This window comes from Drosophila obscura, unplaced genomic scaffold (genome assembly GCF_018151105.1).
Source record: "Drosophila obscura isolate BZ-5 IFL unplaced genomic scaffold, ASM1815110v1 contig_17, whole genome shotgun sequence".
Taxonomy (NCBI): domain Eukaryota; kingdom Metazoa; phylum Arthropoda; class Insecta; order Diptera; family Drosophilidae; genus Drosophila; species Drosophila obscura.
This window is the reverse complement of record NW_024542757.1, coordinates 1,496,016-1,512,263: the sequence shown is the minus strand read 5'-3', so window position 1 is coordinate 1,512,263 and position 16,248 is coordinate 1,496,016. Positions and strand designations below refer to the sequence as shown.

The window sequence follows — 16,248 nt, the reverse complement described above, 5'->3', positions numbered from 1 at the left end:
ATTATTCTTATTTTTTTTTATTATGAATTTCTTTTTTGTGCACTTTTTTATTGAATAAAAATTCAAATGAAATGATGATTATTCGCCCCCTTTTTCGAATGGAGCCGCGCACAAAACGGAACCAAACGGAACGGAAAACGGAACGAAGTCGAGATCCCGAGATCCCAAAGTGGATGGATGTGCGGATGTGCTGGGTCCGCGCCGTGTGCGTTCGAGTGCCTGGTTAGCGGAGCAATGAGAGAATGGAGCCCAGCCAGTCAGCCAGCCTGCAGCAGCAGCCACCGAACTGGGCCGAGAACGAACAGAACACATCGTCTCGTCTTGCTGCCCCTTCGGTTGGGCAGTTGGTTGGTTGGTTGGTTGTAAGCCGACGCTTTTCATTCATGCCTTCATCCGAGCTTTCGCCGAAAGCTCTGCGTCCCTCGCACGGAAGCTGGCAGACCTGTTGAATGGGTGATGCGATGCGAAGCGGAGCGATGCTGCTGGCCAGAGTTGCCACACGCCTTGGGTCAAGCGTCTGGCTAGCGTTTGTTTGCTGTTGCCAGGGCGGCCCGCCAGGATAACATAAATTAATTAAATCAATGCTCCGAACGAATGTTCCTTTCGGCTGATCATAGACCGCCTCCCCGCATGTGACACACAGTGACAAATTGTCGACAGTGTGGAGTGGGAGATTAGGGTCCTGGTGCCAGTCCTGGGGGCAGCTTGGTTCATTGCTCAAGTTGATTAATGCATCTTTTACTGTGGCTTGATTTAAACTTGTCTGCGGCATATGCTATGCTGTCGTGTGGATGTCTGAAGCCATAGCCAGCCAGAGCCATGGCCAGAGGGCGCACTCTCTTTGTTTACCAAAGGTGCACTGACATTTGACCAAATCGAACCCATCCACACCCCACCCAAGCTTCGACTCGAACCGATTCTAGGGTGAGTATTCAAATGGCACTGAAATACTATTAAAGTTCTGGGCACATCATGTGGTTTCATTTCCCTTCTGCACGGACCAACATCTGCGGATGAGTATTATTGCTTTTTGCACACAGAAATCACAGAAATCACAGAAATAGGCAACGATTGCTACAGGGGTGGGGCAGCCTTGCTGGCAGTAAGGCAGTTCATTGTTTGTGCCCCCAAAGTTCAATAGTTCGCGACAAAAGTTCAGTCACCAACGAGCCAACAAGTGGTTAACAGGGCAGAGACAGCCGAGCGAACGTCAAGTCAGGCCAGACCTGGCCCCCATGCACGCATACGTGCCGCCATAGCTTTGTCGCCTGTCAGGATGGAGACAAGACAAGACAAGATTTCCAGCCAAATCTGGCGACACTGACAGCTGCATACGTTCAATTCCCAACCGAAAAAGTATGAGAAGCGTTTTTTATACACCCGTATGCGGGGTACATACTGTGCTACAATGACTTTCGCATTCACAATTTCCAGTAATTTGTTATTCAAACACATTTCGAATCGATTATCCGCTTGGCATGCTCCCTCCAATCGAGCAAATATGCTGATTGACTTTTGTCAAGGCTTATGCCTCGTATCGTGTCCCTTATCGTATCGTATCATGTGTGTGTGTGTGTGTGTTTTCCTCCCTCTCTCTCTAGCCCACTATCCACTATCTCCATCTCTTTTCTGCTCCATCTCCATTCAGCCTGTGTGTTTGGGGAAAATGCCAGAGCAAATATAAATGAGGAAACGCGGGATCCCAATCCCTGCCTCTACCACTACTATGGCCTTTGCCTTTCACTTTTGCCGGGGGAAAAGTCATGGAACTTCGACCTCCACCTCCACCTCCACTCCTCCTTGGCGTGCCTGGCTGGGAGCTCGATGAGTGTGGGGGAGTAGTAAATACATACATACAGTAATACATATGTGTGTTTACAGTATGATAAGGCAAAGCGGCGGCATTTAGAGGATGGCAAAATGGCAGGGCAGGGCAGGGCAGGGCACTCCTGCTCATTATCACAATGGAATGGACCCCAGGAGCCGAGTCGAGTACAAGTAGTACTGTTCGACTGTCTGCCAAGGACTCTATTGAGCCCCTGCACATGGCTCAATCCAGCACACATTGTCCGCTGCGGCGCACCAAGGCTCCCTTTAAATATTTCCTATATGTATGCTAAAAATTTATCATTGAAGCTGGACGAAGGTTTCTCCTGCGGTGCCATCAGACGAGTAGGTGCTGCCAGCCAAGAGGTATAAGGTAGAGGGTAGAAGAAAGTATGTCTCTGTCTCAATGTCACTTGTTGAATGGAATTGATTGCCACGCAATAAAGTGTAATTGCAATTGCTCAGCTTGAATTCAATGTTAAGGTGCAAGGACATTAATTAACAGAAACCACCGTCAGCTGGGGCATGCTTCTCGCTTCCTGGCTGCGGGCACCCCCAACCTCCATGCGCCGTACTTCAGGCACCACCTGAAGTGGCTCTGATTGCGCTGCGTGGCACTAAGCGGCCCGCATATTAATTGGAGAATCAAATTGAATGGAACGAAGAGAGCTGAACTTGTGGTGGCAATTTGCATTGCTTCCCCTGCAAATATGCAAATGCCAAAGCATCCAGCTCCACATATATGGATATAAACTGCTGACCCAGCCACCAGGAGAAGCAGCCAAAGTGACATAAATTCCATAAATACACATGCAAGGGTTTCTCTCTCTACCGCTCTTTCTCTGGAAGATGTGAAACTGCACTGCCAAAGGTTAAAGTTAAGCATGACGAATGGGCAGCATTGGGGCTTGTAGCGTGTGCGCTTGATCCGCTCCCTGGGGAGTGGAATCCTTGGAGTCCACTCAGTCAGCAAACGAATTCTCGAATAATGGCACTACAATTATGGGGACACAATTTATTGAACAAGTTTACTAAGTAATTGCGCAAGGCCGCCCCCCACTCGGATAGGAGGAATGACAGGAATCGGAGGAATGAGCCCTCGGAGAACTAGCCATAATTAAATATCATATTGCGGGGCTAGGACTGGGTCTTAGTTCTAATTGACTTGAGGTGCTGCTGCAGTTGGTCGCATCGCTGGCACTCGCGGGTGAGCTGCTTGACGGCCGTGGCATACTGGCGTTGCAGCTCGAGCAGGGACTGCAGCTCCTCGTTGAGCTCGTCGCGCCGCATGCGCTCCTCGTTGTATTTGTGACGCACCTTGTCCTGGGCACTCTTCACCCCATCGACAATCGTCTCGAACTGGCGTATGAAGTCCTCGCGGCCATGGGGACTCATCATGCCCTCGTTGTAGGCCTCGCATATGGAGTTCAGCATCGTCAGCTCCTTCTCCAGGTAGCGCTTCTTGTCGTTCAGCGTATTGTACAGTATATAATATTGCTTTGTTTCCAGGTGCTTGCCGCTCATCTCGTTGTGGAGTTCGTGGAAGCGCCGCTGGTACTGGGCCAGCTCTGTGCGGTCGGGTATCGCGTCCAGCTTCCGTTCAATGGCCACAATGCCGCGATTTCGTTTGGCCAGCTGCAGTCGCAGATCCCTGAGGCGCTTCTCTTCGCCTGCCAAGGCAGCTGCCTGCGCTTCCGCATCCTGGGCACTGAAGGCTTCCAGTTCACTGCACGAAAATAAAGGATTTAATTTGGGTCACCCTTTAATGGCTCGCATCTTACTCAATCTGTTGCTGTAGACTGGCCAAATCCGTCCTGCAGGACTCTTTGAATTCCGCCTCACTCTTTTTCAGCTCATCGTGCTGCCTCAACAGCGTCTGAACCCTTGCCAGCAGCCTAAAGAGATAACCATGGAACATATTTATCAGAAGCCACCAGACAGTCGCCAACTCACTGTGGATCCGCACTCTCCTCCGTTTCTTTGTGAGCCTTTAGTTCAGCATTTAGCGTCTCCAGCTGCTCCTCCTTTTCTGCTGTTTTCTGGCCTTGCTCCTTTTCCGCCTCGGCCAGTTGCTCGTTGTCTTTGCAGAAGCGTTTCACCTTGTGCTCCAGCGCAATCTTGGCTGCCTCTAGGCGCTTCTGTTGATTTTGTGCCTTCAGTTCCTGGGTATCGGTTTCCATTTCAAGCTTGAATTCCGCATAGTGCTGCTGTAGGGCATGCCGCGCCTTAGGGTCCAGATCTATACGTTTCTGGGTGCCCGTAAATTCTTCCTTAGCCAGCGATAGGCTGCGCAGGTACTGCTCCAGTTGCTCCAGCTGCCAAGGAAATTTTGTTTGGTGAAATTATAAAATAATTCATTCGGTCTCACCTGATCGCCCTCTTCGGCACCCAACCCTGCCTTGCGGCCTGCGCTTGCCTTGAACATCGGCCCTGGATCTCCGTACTCAAGCAGCGTCACGCGCACCCGCGAAACTTCATCGTCGTCAGTGGCTTCCTGGCGTTGGTACATCCTAAATGGGCTGTAGAGATCCTGAATGGTCTTTATATTGGCAGAGGCCAGGCGTATTTTGGTCAGATTATCCTTGTCGCTTTTATACTGATAATGATTGTGGAACTCCCCAATGGCAAATCTCTTCAAGCGCTGGCCTCGCACTGCACGATTTTCCACCTGCAAAGGGAAGACTTTTCTTTATTCCTGTGTACGCATCAATGGAAATGTCACTTACCGAAGTCTTCACTAGCCACTGAATGACGGGATGGATGGCAAGAAACTCCAGACCCTGCACCTGATGCGGCTCCAAGCTATGTGGACACTTCATATCGATCAAAACCGAAACAATCTTCTCCACGAGAGCTCTGAAAATGTATTAGATAAATCCTATTGGGCTCCAAGAAATTTGCAAGCTCAGTTACATTTTTTGTCCTATCGATAGGCTCTCGTGGAAGAGCAGATCCACATCCACGTCATAGTCGCAGCATTCGATGCACCAAGTCATGCCGCCCACAACCTTGTCAAATGCGGAGAGTCCCTTGATGCGGGCGCGATAATAGCCGGCGGCCACAAGAATGTCGAAAGTGTCCTGCTCCTTTGCTGTTGCATCAGAGTCCTCGCGCCGCTCCACCTGAACAACAAGAACGAGCATTACGAGGAGTCATTTATGCAGGCTCAGACGTATTTACCTGTACTTCGCGTCCGTCTTCATCGTAGCGAGTGGCCAACTTAACATTGGGCAGGATTTTGGAGAATACATCGCGGTTAGCCATGAACCGTCCAGCTGGCTGGCGCCAAGGAACTTCAAGTCTGCCAAACGGGGCAAAACTCCACCCACAAATAAGAAAACCAGCGAATTATCAGCAACAAATTAGGAAAACAGAAAAATGTCAACAAATTTGTGAACGATAACGATTGGACATAATATCGATGTTTGGTACCACCCCCTCAATACCTATCGATGTCTGGCAGCACTATTAATTTTTCATATCGCCCGCGCTTAATCAGTTTTAAAATTACTTTCTCCATTACGACATAGAAATGCCGCAGCTATCAAAATCAGGGCCAAAGTCTCGCGGTTTCCGAATATTTTCCAGAGACACAAGAACTTCCAGCTATGCTTGTCACTTTCAACAGCATTGTACAGCTTTTCGGTCTAGTGGACAGATCTTGAATTAGATTAGTACACACTGTAACAATGATTGAAAAGGGGGACTTATTATTAAGTCATTAGTCTAAAACCAGATTAGGGTTAGTGGTTGGCTCTTTCAGTTGCTAGTTTGCATGTGATGATGATCGTTCTCCTCTGCTTTTTGGTGTTTTTTTCAAAGGTAATATACATTATTTGTCTGCTCATTATATCTATCTAATGCCAAGGACAAATACTGACAGGGATGTACCTCCGAATTGGTACTAAGATCCACAAAAATCGAATGCAAATCCAATCCAAAGTTCACTGAAAATGTGACATGCTACCTCAAGGAGAAATCGCTGGCACAAATGGACTGTCAACTTATAGAACCGCTGAGGAATCCAACCGTAAGAAGATGTACAAATTTTGATCAAATAATATCTGAGATGAGATGATTGCTTGCAGGTTCGCCTTCAGTTATACAAAAGGGATTATACAAACCAGTATAAACCATTTCTGGTGAACATTTCGTTTAATGTATGCGACCTGATAGCTGGAAAGACTTTCCTACCCTACGGCCTATTGTTTTGGAAAACATTGAAAATGTTCACGAATGCCAACCACTCCTGTCCTTTTTCTGTAACTAGCAGCACAGAATTCACCGTAGGGAGACGGAATAACTCCACAATTTACTATTGCAGGGTCATATGTTCGGTCGAGACATGATGTTCGAAACCAGCAATTTACCATCATCCATTCCAACCGGTATTTACTGGATATCCGTCACGTTTCTCGAAACCTATTCTGGAGGAAGCAAAGCGCTCTATGGCACTGTTAATTGGTATTGGGAGATTATGCGAACCAAGAGGAAACAGAAAAAAATATAATAGTTAGAATTTAAATAACCGATATGCCTACTTATACAATATATCGATACATATGTACGAACGATAGGCGAGCTGAATTACATGCATCTGGCAGCGCTGTTACAATTTGCGGCAAATTTTGCCGGTCTTTGCCTATTTTCGCTTATTTTTGGATCTTAAAATAAATTTAGCGAAAATGGCGAACCATCGCAAGGAAATGTGGAAACTACTCTATAACCTGGTGAATCGGAACGAAGGGAACTTGTCCCAGGCGTACACAGTTATCGAGGACATACTCTGCCAGGAGCCGAGCCTTATAAGTTGCTCGCTGATCCGCGAGCTGAACAACAAATTCCAAGACACATTTCTATTGTGGCTGCTGAACAAGCTGGCCAAGTGCTTGGGCGAGAGTGAAGATGGCAGGTAAGAACACAAAACCGAATGATATGCATTTGATGCCAACTATTTCACCACAGTCAGTGCATCGATCTGCAGAGGAAGATCATTAGCTCCTGCTGCTCGAATCATCCCAAGCTGTACGAGCGCCTGGTGAAGGCCTATGTGGAAGCACTGCAAGAGATCCACGTAGAATTAAGTGCGCTCGACTTAAGCGAGGGGTCTACGAGGGATGACAAGAAACTTAACCTGAGGATATTCAAGTGCGATGCCACTCCTCTGCTGGAGTTCGATCCCCAGTGCGCATTCGAGGACATCCAACTGCCGGTGGACAGGGCAGATGCGTATGCCAAGAGTTTGATGACGATTCTGCAACATGCCCACCATATTGGAGATGCCACACACGGAGACATCTTCTCGGGGAGCCTGCAGCAGGCGCTGCTCATCCTGAAGGAGTGCGACATGGACACGAAGCTGGCCAGCCTGGAGTACTGCCACGGTGTCTTGCAGTCCCAGTCCTCCCACAGCTGGCTGACCAATCCCGATGTGGCCCATTACGCGCAGCTGACATTGGAGGCCATCACCATGATGTGGTCCATGGCTGCCAAGTGGCTGGAAATGGAGTGCATGAGCCGGCAGGAGCTGGTTCGGCTTGATATGTCCACACGACAACTGGTGCTTGTCCTGCAGCTGACTGGCCGCGAGGCCCTCCACCTGAGTTACCTGCTCTTAAACGAGATTCTGGGCTTGTCCAAGAGCCTGAAAATCGATAAGGGATTGCTGCAAAGTCTGAGCGACTGCGTTCAAAAGCAGCTGGATGACTCGTCGAATTCCATGGAGCAACTAATTCTGCTGAAGGAGCTCGTGATGGGCCACTGGCGCTCGCATCCCGTGCAGTTGCTGCCACTGTTGACGCGTCTGGCAGTGAAGCAACCTGAAATGCGCTCGCCCATCGTTCAAGCCATGACACAGGCCATGGCCCAACAGCTCCCGAACGAGAAAACCACCTTATATGAGTGGTGGGAAATTGTTGCCATTATGCGGGCCTTCCATCAGCTGGAGCAGCTCATCCTGTGGCAGAACCAACAAAAGATGCTGGAATCTGAGGAAAAGCTGGATAGTGCGATCCTGGCCAGGCTGCCCCTGCAGTATAAGCTTCCCAAGGAGACGGACACCGACTGGAATGAGCTCTCCACGCACCTGGCGAACCAGGAAAACAATGTCCGCGCCGACATTCGTGACATTCAACCGATATACTTGGAGATCTGCTCACTGCTAATGCAGGTCGCCTTCATAAGCCACTCACTGAAGCCGCAAACACTGCACCACCTGCTGGCCATCCTCCAGAAGCATCACATACAGGGGATGGCACACTTTGCCGCTGTCCGCCTGGAGACGCCTTCGAGTGCCCACACCCAGATGCAATCCTTCTATGCCAGGCGTCTCATGAAATTTAGCGAGAATATCTGCCCGAATCTGCCGCAGCTCTTTCTAGCGGGTTTCCTCAAAGCGGGGCAACTGCTGATAGCCCTGCCGCACCTGTCGCCCCAGTCAGCGCGCAGTCAAGCGATCCGCATGCTGATGTGCTCCCATCTGAGTGTCTTTAAGGTGGCAGATCGCGTTGAGTTGTACTGTCCGCAGTGTCGGCCGCTGCCGGAGAAGCTGCCTGGCCTTTTCCTGGGCAAGTGCAAGCCAAATTCAAAGGATCTCGACTTCGATAGCGACATACTCGAACTGATAGTCAGGGAATTGTTGTTCCAATCCGATTCCTCGTACATTGCCCATCACCTGGACCTGCTCAGCGTTAGCCCCTCCCTTGTCTTCGGTCTGCTCAAGGAGGAAGGACTTAAGGGAGTGGGCGAAAAGAGCTTCAGTCTCCTGGTTCCTGCGTTGAGTTCACAGTCGGCGTCATTCATGCAGGAGCTGGGCCACTTCATCCTCGAAGCCATCAAGCAAATCCTGGCCAAGCCTCTGGCAGATCAATGCAAATTGGAACAGCGTGCCGTGCTGCGCATAATCATCTCCTGTGCCCACCCGGGCATCGATGAAATCTGGCTCTTCCACTGGTTCAAGATGACCTTCTTTTTCCTGGTGCACACGCACTCCCTGGTGGCCCAGGAGGCCGTGATGACGGCCAGCGAGATGTGTGCCCGCCACGGCCTGCAGACGGTCAACCTGTGGAACTGGTACAAGCGGGATGCTCTCGATCTGGCCGTGCGCCTGGCCCTGACTGCATACCTAACCGAAGGTGTGCGCTTCACGCGATCCCTCAGAGCGGTGGGTATATATGACGAGACACCTTTATCGCCTAAATCTATATCTATTCATTGCGATCTCTTTTAGCTCACCAAAATGCTGGGTTTCTCGTGCGTCCAGGAGTTCACCTGCAAGTACCATCGCCTGCTGACGGCCATGGTCCTGCCGCACTGCATCGTGGAGCCGCGCTGCAAGGGAGTGCTTGTGCTGATAGCCAAACAGTTGCGGAAGCCCATCGCGACGCTTTTCACCATCTCGTTCCTGCGGCTCTATACCCATGTCTACCTCACCGAGGAGCCAGAGCTGGCCAATAGCTGCATTCAGCTGGTTGTCAGTTGCACGCAGTCCAGCCTGCAGGAGCTCATGAATGCGGATGTTAAGGTGGGACCTGCCCCCTGTCCTACTGCCTGTCCTATATATATTTGCATTGCTCTGCTTTCTTTCCGCAGCAAACGGTGGCTGAGCTGCTGATTTATTTCAATCGCAACCCCACCTTCGTGATGAGATCGTTCCAGAGCCTGCTGCAGCTGTCGGTGGGCTCAGCGGAGGCGCTGTCCAGCCAGGCGGCCAATGCGGAGTTTGCCAACTTCATTGCCGAGCGCTTCCTGGGCGTAATCACCTATTTCGAGAGCTGCCTGAGTGAGCCGTCCTTCGAGAAGCCCCTCAAGGAGGAGACCCTCTACAGTCTGGGCCAGATTATGCGCTTCGTCGGCGCGAAACATGTCACCCAGTTCCGTTTCAAGATCATCGCCATGCTCAGCTTTGTGCACACGCTGCAGGAGCCGCGTCTGCAGCGCATCTGCCTGAAGATCTGGCACATATTTCTGCACGTGGTGAATGTGCAGGAGCTGGGCCCCTCCCTGGGCCGCATTGTGGCCACCCTGCAGCCGCTGCTAAAAGATAGCGAGAACGTGAAGCAGGTGAACGATTTGTACGAGTTTGTGATACTCCGGAACGCCTCCATGCTGGGCAACTTCATAACGGATCTGTACTTCCTCGAGCGCATGGAGAACGTCTCCCCCAACATCCGGGAGTGCATCAAGCGACACACCTCCCATCTGGACTTGGCCGGGCAGGAGGCGCAGTCCCCGCCCCAGCTGCTTGAGCAGCTGCGCTTCCTCCACAGGCAGATCGTCGATGAGTGCCTGCAGGTGCGCGTCTATGGGCTTCAACATCTGGGCGAGATCTTCGGCCGTCGCCGCACCCAGCTCAACCAGATGATCCTCAATGAGCTGCCGCTCGAACCGCTGCTGGAGCAGATTGTCAATGTCCTGATGGCTGGCTGCCAGCACGACGACCGACAGCTGCAGATGGCCTCGGCCAAATGTCTCGGCGAACTGGGGGCCATCGACGCGAGCTACCTGCTGTCCAACTACAATTTCGACAGCCCCCAGCAGCTGCCTCTGACCGTGATGTCCGACGATTTCGCGGTCTTGGCTCTGACGGCGCTGTGCCGCGGCTACCAGTTCCAGCAGAAGACGAAGCACGTGGACAGCTTCTCGCTGGCCATACAGGAGACCCTGGCCGTGTGCGGTATCTCGCCTAAGGAGCAGAAGAAGGTGCGCCTCTGGCAGTCGCTGCCTACCCGCATGCGTCAGGTGATGGAGCCGCTGCTGCAGTCCTGCTACACGAGCTGCCAGCGGGCGAGCAACTGCCAGCAGCAGCCGATCTTTGGCAGCCACTACTCCAACAATTCGTACGAGGAGTGGGCCTTCGTGTGGGCCAGTCGCCTGATCGACTACATCCAATCCTCGGATACGCGCCACCTGCTTAGCTCCTACAAGCCGTGCATCAAGCGGGACGGCAACATGCTGAGCACCTTCTATCCCTACATTCTGCTGCACGCGCTCCTCGAGTGCACAGCGGAGCAGAGCCAGCACATGCTGGAGGAGTTCATGGCGGTGTTGCAGGCCAACGAGGAGAGTTCCAGCTCGGCCAAGGCACAGCAGGAGCTGGGCGCCATAAAGGAGAACGCCTTCAAGATGTTCGAGTCCAAGAAATACGCGGCCGGCGTCAAGCAGCCAGCGAGCAGTGTCCTGGAGCGGAGGGAGGACTCCAGCCATGTGCCTCGGCTCGCCGGCAAGCTCTGTGCCGAGCTGCTCGACTTTCTGCAACGCTGGCTAAGGGAATGGCAGCGTATGCACGGCCGCAGCACTGCGGGAAGACCCCCCCAGGAGGTGGACACCAACTACGGGAAGATTCACGAGTTTCTCGGCAGGATACCCAAGCTGTTGGTCTCCCGCGCCAGCTACAATTGCGGGGAGTATGCCCGTGCCCTCAGCTACCTGGAGAGCTATCTGGAGGATGGGGAGGACAAGTCCAAGCGCATCCTGGAACAGTTCACGTTCCTCGTCGAGGTCTATGGCAAGCTGCTGGACTCGGACTCCGTGGAGGGGGCCGTTCAGGCACGCAGCTACGACATGAGTGTCACCCAGGACATTCTGGTGAACCGTCTGGTGGAGCGGCAGCAGGACATGATCACCTGCTACGAGCAGCTGCTCTCGAGCACAGACCACCTCCAGCCGGAGCACATCCGGGCCATGATCGACGCCTACCTGATGGACACGCCCAAGACGGCCCAGCTGATTGCCGACGGCCTCTGGCAGCGCCTCGCGGACCAGTACACGGAGCAGTGCTTCAGCGAGTGCAAAGCGGAGCTGCTCTGGCGCCTCGGCAGCTACGACGAACTGGACGAGTTCCAGGCCAACTGGCCGGCCCAGTGCGCCCAAGGCTGCCTGGCCCTGCGCCAGCCACTGACCACGCGACCGCAGTTCGACTCGCTGCTGGATGGGATGCGGGGTTCGGTGTTGGAGCAGCTACGCAGCTGCTCCGCCGTCCAGCAGCACTCGTATGCGAATGCCTACGATGCGGTGCTGAAGCTTCATCTGGTCCACGAGCTGCACTGCAGCCAGCAGTTGGTCGAGCAGCTGCACCAGGAGGCCGCCGAGGATCGACAGGAGCTGCTGATGAGGGAGTACTTTGAGGACTGGCAGGCACGTATCCAGGTGATACAGCCGCAGGTGCGCGTGCAGGAGCCCATCAACAGCTTCCGCCGGAATCTGCTGGCCGAACTGCAGCAACGCCTCTCGGATCGCAGCCATCTCCAGCCGCATCTGCAGACGGAGCTGGCCAGGCTCTGGCTGAACAGTGCGCAGATCAACCGGAATGCGGGCCAGCTGCAGCGGGCCCAGTTGTACATCCTCAAGGCGGCCGACTACAAGCCCAGAGGCCTCTTCTTGGAGCGGGCCCGGCTGCTGTGGCAGAAGGGCGACCAGGTCATGGCCATGAACTATCTGGAGGAGCAGCTGTCCATCATTCGAGCCTCGTGCCAGGGCAACGCCAAGCAGCTGTCCACGGAGCAGCGTCATCTGTACTTCGAGGGCAAGTACCTGCAGGCGGTGTACAATGCCGAGTCCATGCATCTGTGCGCGGATGCCATTCTGCGGTACTTCCAGGAGGCCATTGCCGTGCATCGCCAGTCGGAGGGCTGCCACGTGCAGCTGGCGCAGTTCCTGGAAAAGATGCGCGAGGCCACACAGGGCAGCAGCAATTCGGGCGCAGCCGCAGCCGCAGCCACATCCACATCCCATGCCAGCCACGAGAGCGACGAACTGCTGCTCCAAATCATGCTCAACTATGCCAAATCGCTGCGGTATGGCAGCGAGCATGTCTACCAGTCGATGCCGCGCCTCATCAGCCTGTGGCTGGACACGGCCGAGTCCGCCACCAATCCCGAGCTCGTCAAGAAGATGAACGATCTGCTGAGCAACTGCTGCAGCGTCCTGCCCACGGCCATTTTCTACACGGTCTTCTCCCAGATGCTGAGTCGCCTCTGCCACCCCACGCCGGAGGTGTTCGGTGTGCTGCGCAATGTGATCATACGCCTGGTGGAGGAATATCCACAGCAGTCCCTGTGGATGCTGCTGCCACACTTCAAGTCGGCCACGGCCAACAGGATCAAGCGCTGCAAGCTGGTGCTCACCGATGCCCGCCTGCAGAACGCCGCCTTCCAGAAGCTGCTCATCGACTTCAACTCCCTGACGGAGCGTCTGATTGAGCTGACCAACAAGGAGGTTACGCTGGACCGAACATACAAGCTCAGCGACCTGGACCAGCGCCTCACCAAGCTGTGCAACCAGGCGGACTTCTCGAGCATCCTGCTGCCCTTTGAGAAGTACATGCAGCCGACGATGCCCCTCACCGTGGAGTCCAGCCCATCGGCACTGACGCCGAGCAGCAGCAAGGTCACCAACTGGTTTCCCTACCAGCAGATCTACATCAGCGGCTTCCAGGAGCAGATAATGATCCTGCGCTCGGCGGCCAAGCCCAAGAAGCTCACCATTCGCTGCAGCGATGGCCAGGAGTACGATGTGCTGGTGAAGCCCAAGGATGACCTGCGTCGCGACGCCCGTCTGATGGAGTTCAATGGGCTGGTGAAGCGTTATTTGCATCAGAGTGCGCCGGCCAGGCAGAGGCGCCTCCACATACGCACCTACGCCGTGCTGCCTTTCAACGAGGAGTGCGGCCTGGTCGAGTGGCTGCCCAATCTGACGTCATACCGCAGCATCTGCATGGCCCTGTACGCGCAAAGGGGTCGGGTTATGACCAGCCGCCAGCTGCAGCAGCTGGCACTGCCCCTGACTGATCCCATAGAGAAGAAGCGCGAGGTGTTCACCAAGCAGCTGCTGCCCGCCCATCCGCCCGTGTTCCAGGTGTGGCTGCGTCAGCGTTTCGCCACGCCCCACAGCTGGTATGAGGCCCGACAGACGTACATCCGCACCGTGGCCGTGATGTCCATGGTGGGCTACATCCTGGGGCTGGGCGATCGTCACGGCGAAAACATACTCTTCGATGAGCGCAATGGTGACGCAGTCCACGTGGATTTCAACTGCCTGTTCAACCAGGGCGAGATGTTGAACTACCCGGAAATGGTTCCATTTCGGCTCACCCAGAACATGATCGCGGCCATGGGGCCGCTGGGCGTCGAGGGCAGCTACCGCAAGTGCTGCGAGATCACCCTGCGCCTGCTCAAGCAGGAGGCCAAGACGCTGATGTCCATGCTGCGACCCTTTGTCTACGATGTCGGAGCGCAGATCCGCAACGCCGCCGCCACGGCAAAGATCACCAAAGATGTGCAGCGCATTGCCGATCGTCTGCAGGGTCACGTAAGCGTCACATAAATTCCAAAGATTTCATTTAAAGATTTACCGACACTCTGCTTATCGTTGTCCAACAGGTTAAGCGCCAGCAGTCCAACAGTATTCCGCTGTCAACCGAAGGACAGGTCAACTTTCTCATCGACGAGGCCACCAAATTGGACAACTTGGCTGTCATGTATATTGGCTGGGGAGCGTTCCTCTGACGCAGTAGTATTCAATCAATCTGGCAGGGGGATATATCAGATGGAGATCGTTTACGGGTTAATTGTTTATCAAATGAAAATTTTTTTTTGCGTAATTTAAAAATGATTTAAATGGTTGTCAAATGTGAATAGAGCTCGCAGTTCTGGCCATGTACCTCGTTGCACTAGTCGCTCCGCAGCTTATTCTCTACGGAATGGTGGTAAGTATAAAATTCCCCGCATTATTCGTATCTGCTATGCATCAATTTATTGTACAATTTGTGGCAAGCTCTGTGAACCGTCTGTGATTTATAAAATGAAGAATATCGAATGTTTTGGAGTAGCCCCCTTCTCCGCTAACAGCTCGTGCTATATTAAGCCCATCAACTGGAACAAAGCCGTGGCCCAAATGGACGTTGAACTGCTCCAGCCACTGCACAATATCTCAGTAAGTGATGTCACCCCAAACGTTTCCCAAAAACCCTCACTAATTAGTAAGTACAACTGCTTGCTCAGGTACGGGTTCAGCTCTTCAAGAGGGACTACAGCAACCAGTATCAGCCATTTCTTGTGGACGTTACCATTAATATATGTGATATCCTATCGAGAAGGAGCTTTATGCCTGTTGGCGTGATTATAATTAAAGTGACCAAACGGTTCTCGAATTTCAATCACTCCTGCCCGTTTGCTGGTCATTTAATGGCACGCGGCGCCTACATCGACGAGTCCTTTGTGCCCAACTATTTTCCGTTGGGCCTTTACAAAATCAACATTACCATTATGGAGAATTACCCCAAAAAGCAGCCCGATCATGCCGGAAGCATCGTTTGGTATGTCCAGGCTATGATACCTGTCATAAATAAGAAGAATAAAAACTGAAACCGTTCGTCATTAAATGTGGTTTAAATCGATTTATAATGTTACCGAAACTCTGATCTACTTTTAATGAAATGTAAATAACTATTAAATTTGAATCATTGAATTAAAAAAAAAAGAAAAAGTAAATTGCTTTTTAAATGGAAACATTAAAAACTTAGAACATCAGAAACGTACAATAAAATCGCATTTCATTTGCAATCATGCGTTTGTCATTTGCAGTTCTTATATGCTCCTTGCTGATTTGGAAAATGGTAAAAAAAAACGTGCCAATGAAAAATTATAATCGAAGATATTTTAACATTTAAACTCTTTGCAAGTGCTGTGAACCCAAGGTAATATACAAGACGACGAACTTGGAATGCAGCCCCAATCCGAAGATCACTGCTAATGTCTCGTGCATCCTGAAGGCCGTCAATTGGAATAAAGCCGTTGCCCAGATGGACATGTATTTGGTCGAGCCCGTGAAGAATATTACGGTAAGCTGGAACCGTTGCCATTAACCCAATTGCCACAGATCTAACCTCTCCGGTTGCAGATTCATCTAAAGATCTTTAAACGCGACTACAGCAATAAATATCATCCGTTCTTGGTGGATGTTGTGGTTAATTTATGCGACATTATTGGCCGAAGAAATTATAGCCCCTATGGGAAATTTATTTGGGGTCTGTTCAAGCGTTATACCAACGTCAATCACTCGTGCCCATTTATGGTAAGACCGAGAAAATGTAACCCACTTGCTGGCTTGATTCGAAAGTTTTCATTTCAGGGCCACATTTTTGCTCGAGATTTTTTCGTCGATGAGAGTGTTGTGCCTATGAAGCTGCCATTGGGTCACTACCTACTTGCTTTGACTCCCTTTGAAAACTACAGAGAGAAGCCACCCCAAACTCTGGGTTCGATTAAGTTATATGCCCAGTCCATGGTTCCAGTTATGCCGAGACGAAATATAACCAAGCCAACGAACAAAACCAACGTCGTAACTACTATCAATATACCCATACAAAATGGGAACTAAATGAATTTAATTAAATTAAATGTTGTCTGAGCAAAATAACTGACT

General features: G+C 51.9%; 4 protein-coding genes across 4 annotated transcripts; 3 read left to right on the top strand and 1 right to left on the bottom strand.

Annotated features, from left to right (window-relative positions):
- Nucleotides 1-2,835: 2,835 nt before the first annotated feature.
- On the bottom strand, nucleotides 2,836-5,241 carry LOC111077249 (coiled-coil domain-containing protein 93). The gene is made up of 7 exons (XM_022371448.2): nucleotides 5,008-5,241; nucleotides 4,741-4,949; nucleotides 4,554-4,683; nucleotides 4,196-4,495; nucleotides 3,781-4,142; nucleotides 3,609-3,722; nucleotides 2,836-3,553 (listed from the first exon to the last, which is right to left on the bottom strand). The coding sequence occupies exons 1-7, from the start codon at nucleotides 5,089-5,091 to the stop codon at nucleotides 2,965-2,967; spliced, it is 1,788 nt and encodes a 595-aa protein (XP_022227140.2). The 5' UTR covers nucleotides 5,092-5,241; the 3' UTR covers nucleotides 2,836-2,964.
- A 1,191-nt stretch (nucleotides 5,242-6,432) lies between these two features.
- On the top strand, nucleotides 6,433-14,421 carry LOC111077248 (serine/threonine-protein kinase ATR). The gene is made up of 5 exons (XM_022371447.2): nucleotides 6,433-6,739; nucleotides 6,793-8,989; nucleotides 9,056-9,349; nucleotides 9,418-14,133; nucleotides 14,205-14,421. Exons 1-5 carry the CDS (start codon nucleotides 6,513-6,515, stop codon nucleotides 14,328-14,330), a joined length of 7,560 nt encoding a protein of 2,519 aa, XP_022227139.2. The 5' UTR covers nucleotides 6,433-6,512; the 3' UTR covers nucleotides 14,331-14,421.
- A 16-nt stretch (nucleotides 14,422-14,437) lies between these two features.
- Nucleotides 14,438-15,288, top strand: LOC111077250. Its single transcript, XM_022371449.2, has 3 exons — nucleotides 14,438-14,530; nucleotides 14,599-14,757; nucleotides 14,826-15,288. Exons 1-3 carry the CDS (start codon nucleotides 14,480-14,482, stop codon nucleotides 15,186-15,188), a joined length of 573 nt encoding a protein of 190 aa, XP_022227141.2. The 5' UTR covers nucleotides 14,438-14,479; the 3' UTR covers nucleotides 15,189-15,288.
- A 100-nt stretch (nucleotides 15,289-15,388) lies between these two features.
- On the top strand, nucleotides 15,389-16,203 carry LOC111077280. The gene is made up of 4 exons (XM_022371484.2): nucleotides 15,389-15,439; nucleotides 15,506-15,664; nucleotides 15,724-15,897; nucleotides 15,955-16,203. The coding sequence occupies exons 1-4, from the start codon at nucleotides 15,389-15,391 to the stop codon at nucleotides 16,201-16,203; spliced, it is 633 nt and encodes a 210-aa protein (XP_022227176.2).
- Nucleotides 16,204-16,248: the final 45 nt, after the last annotated feature.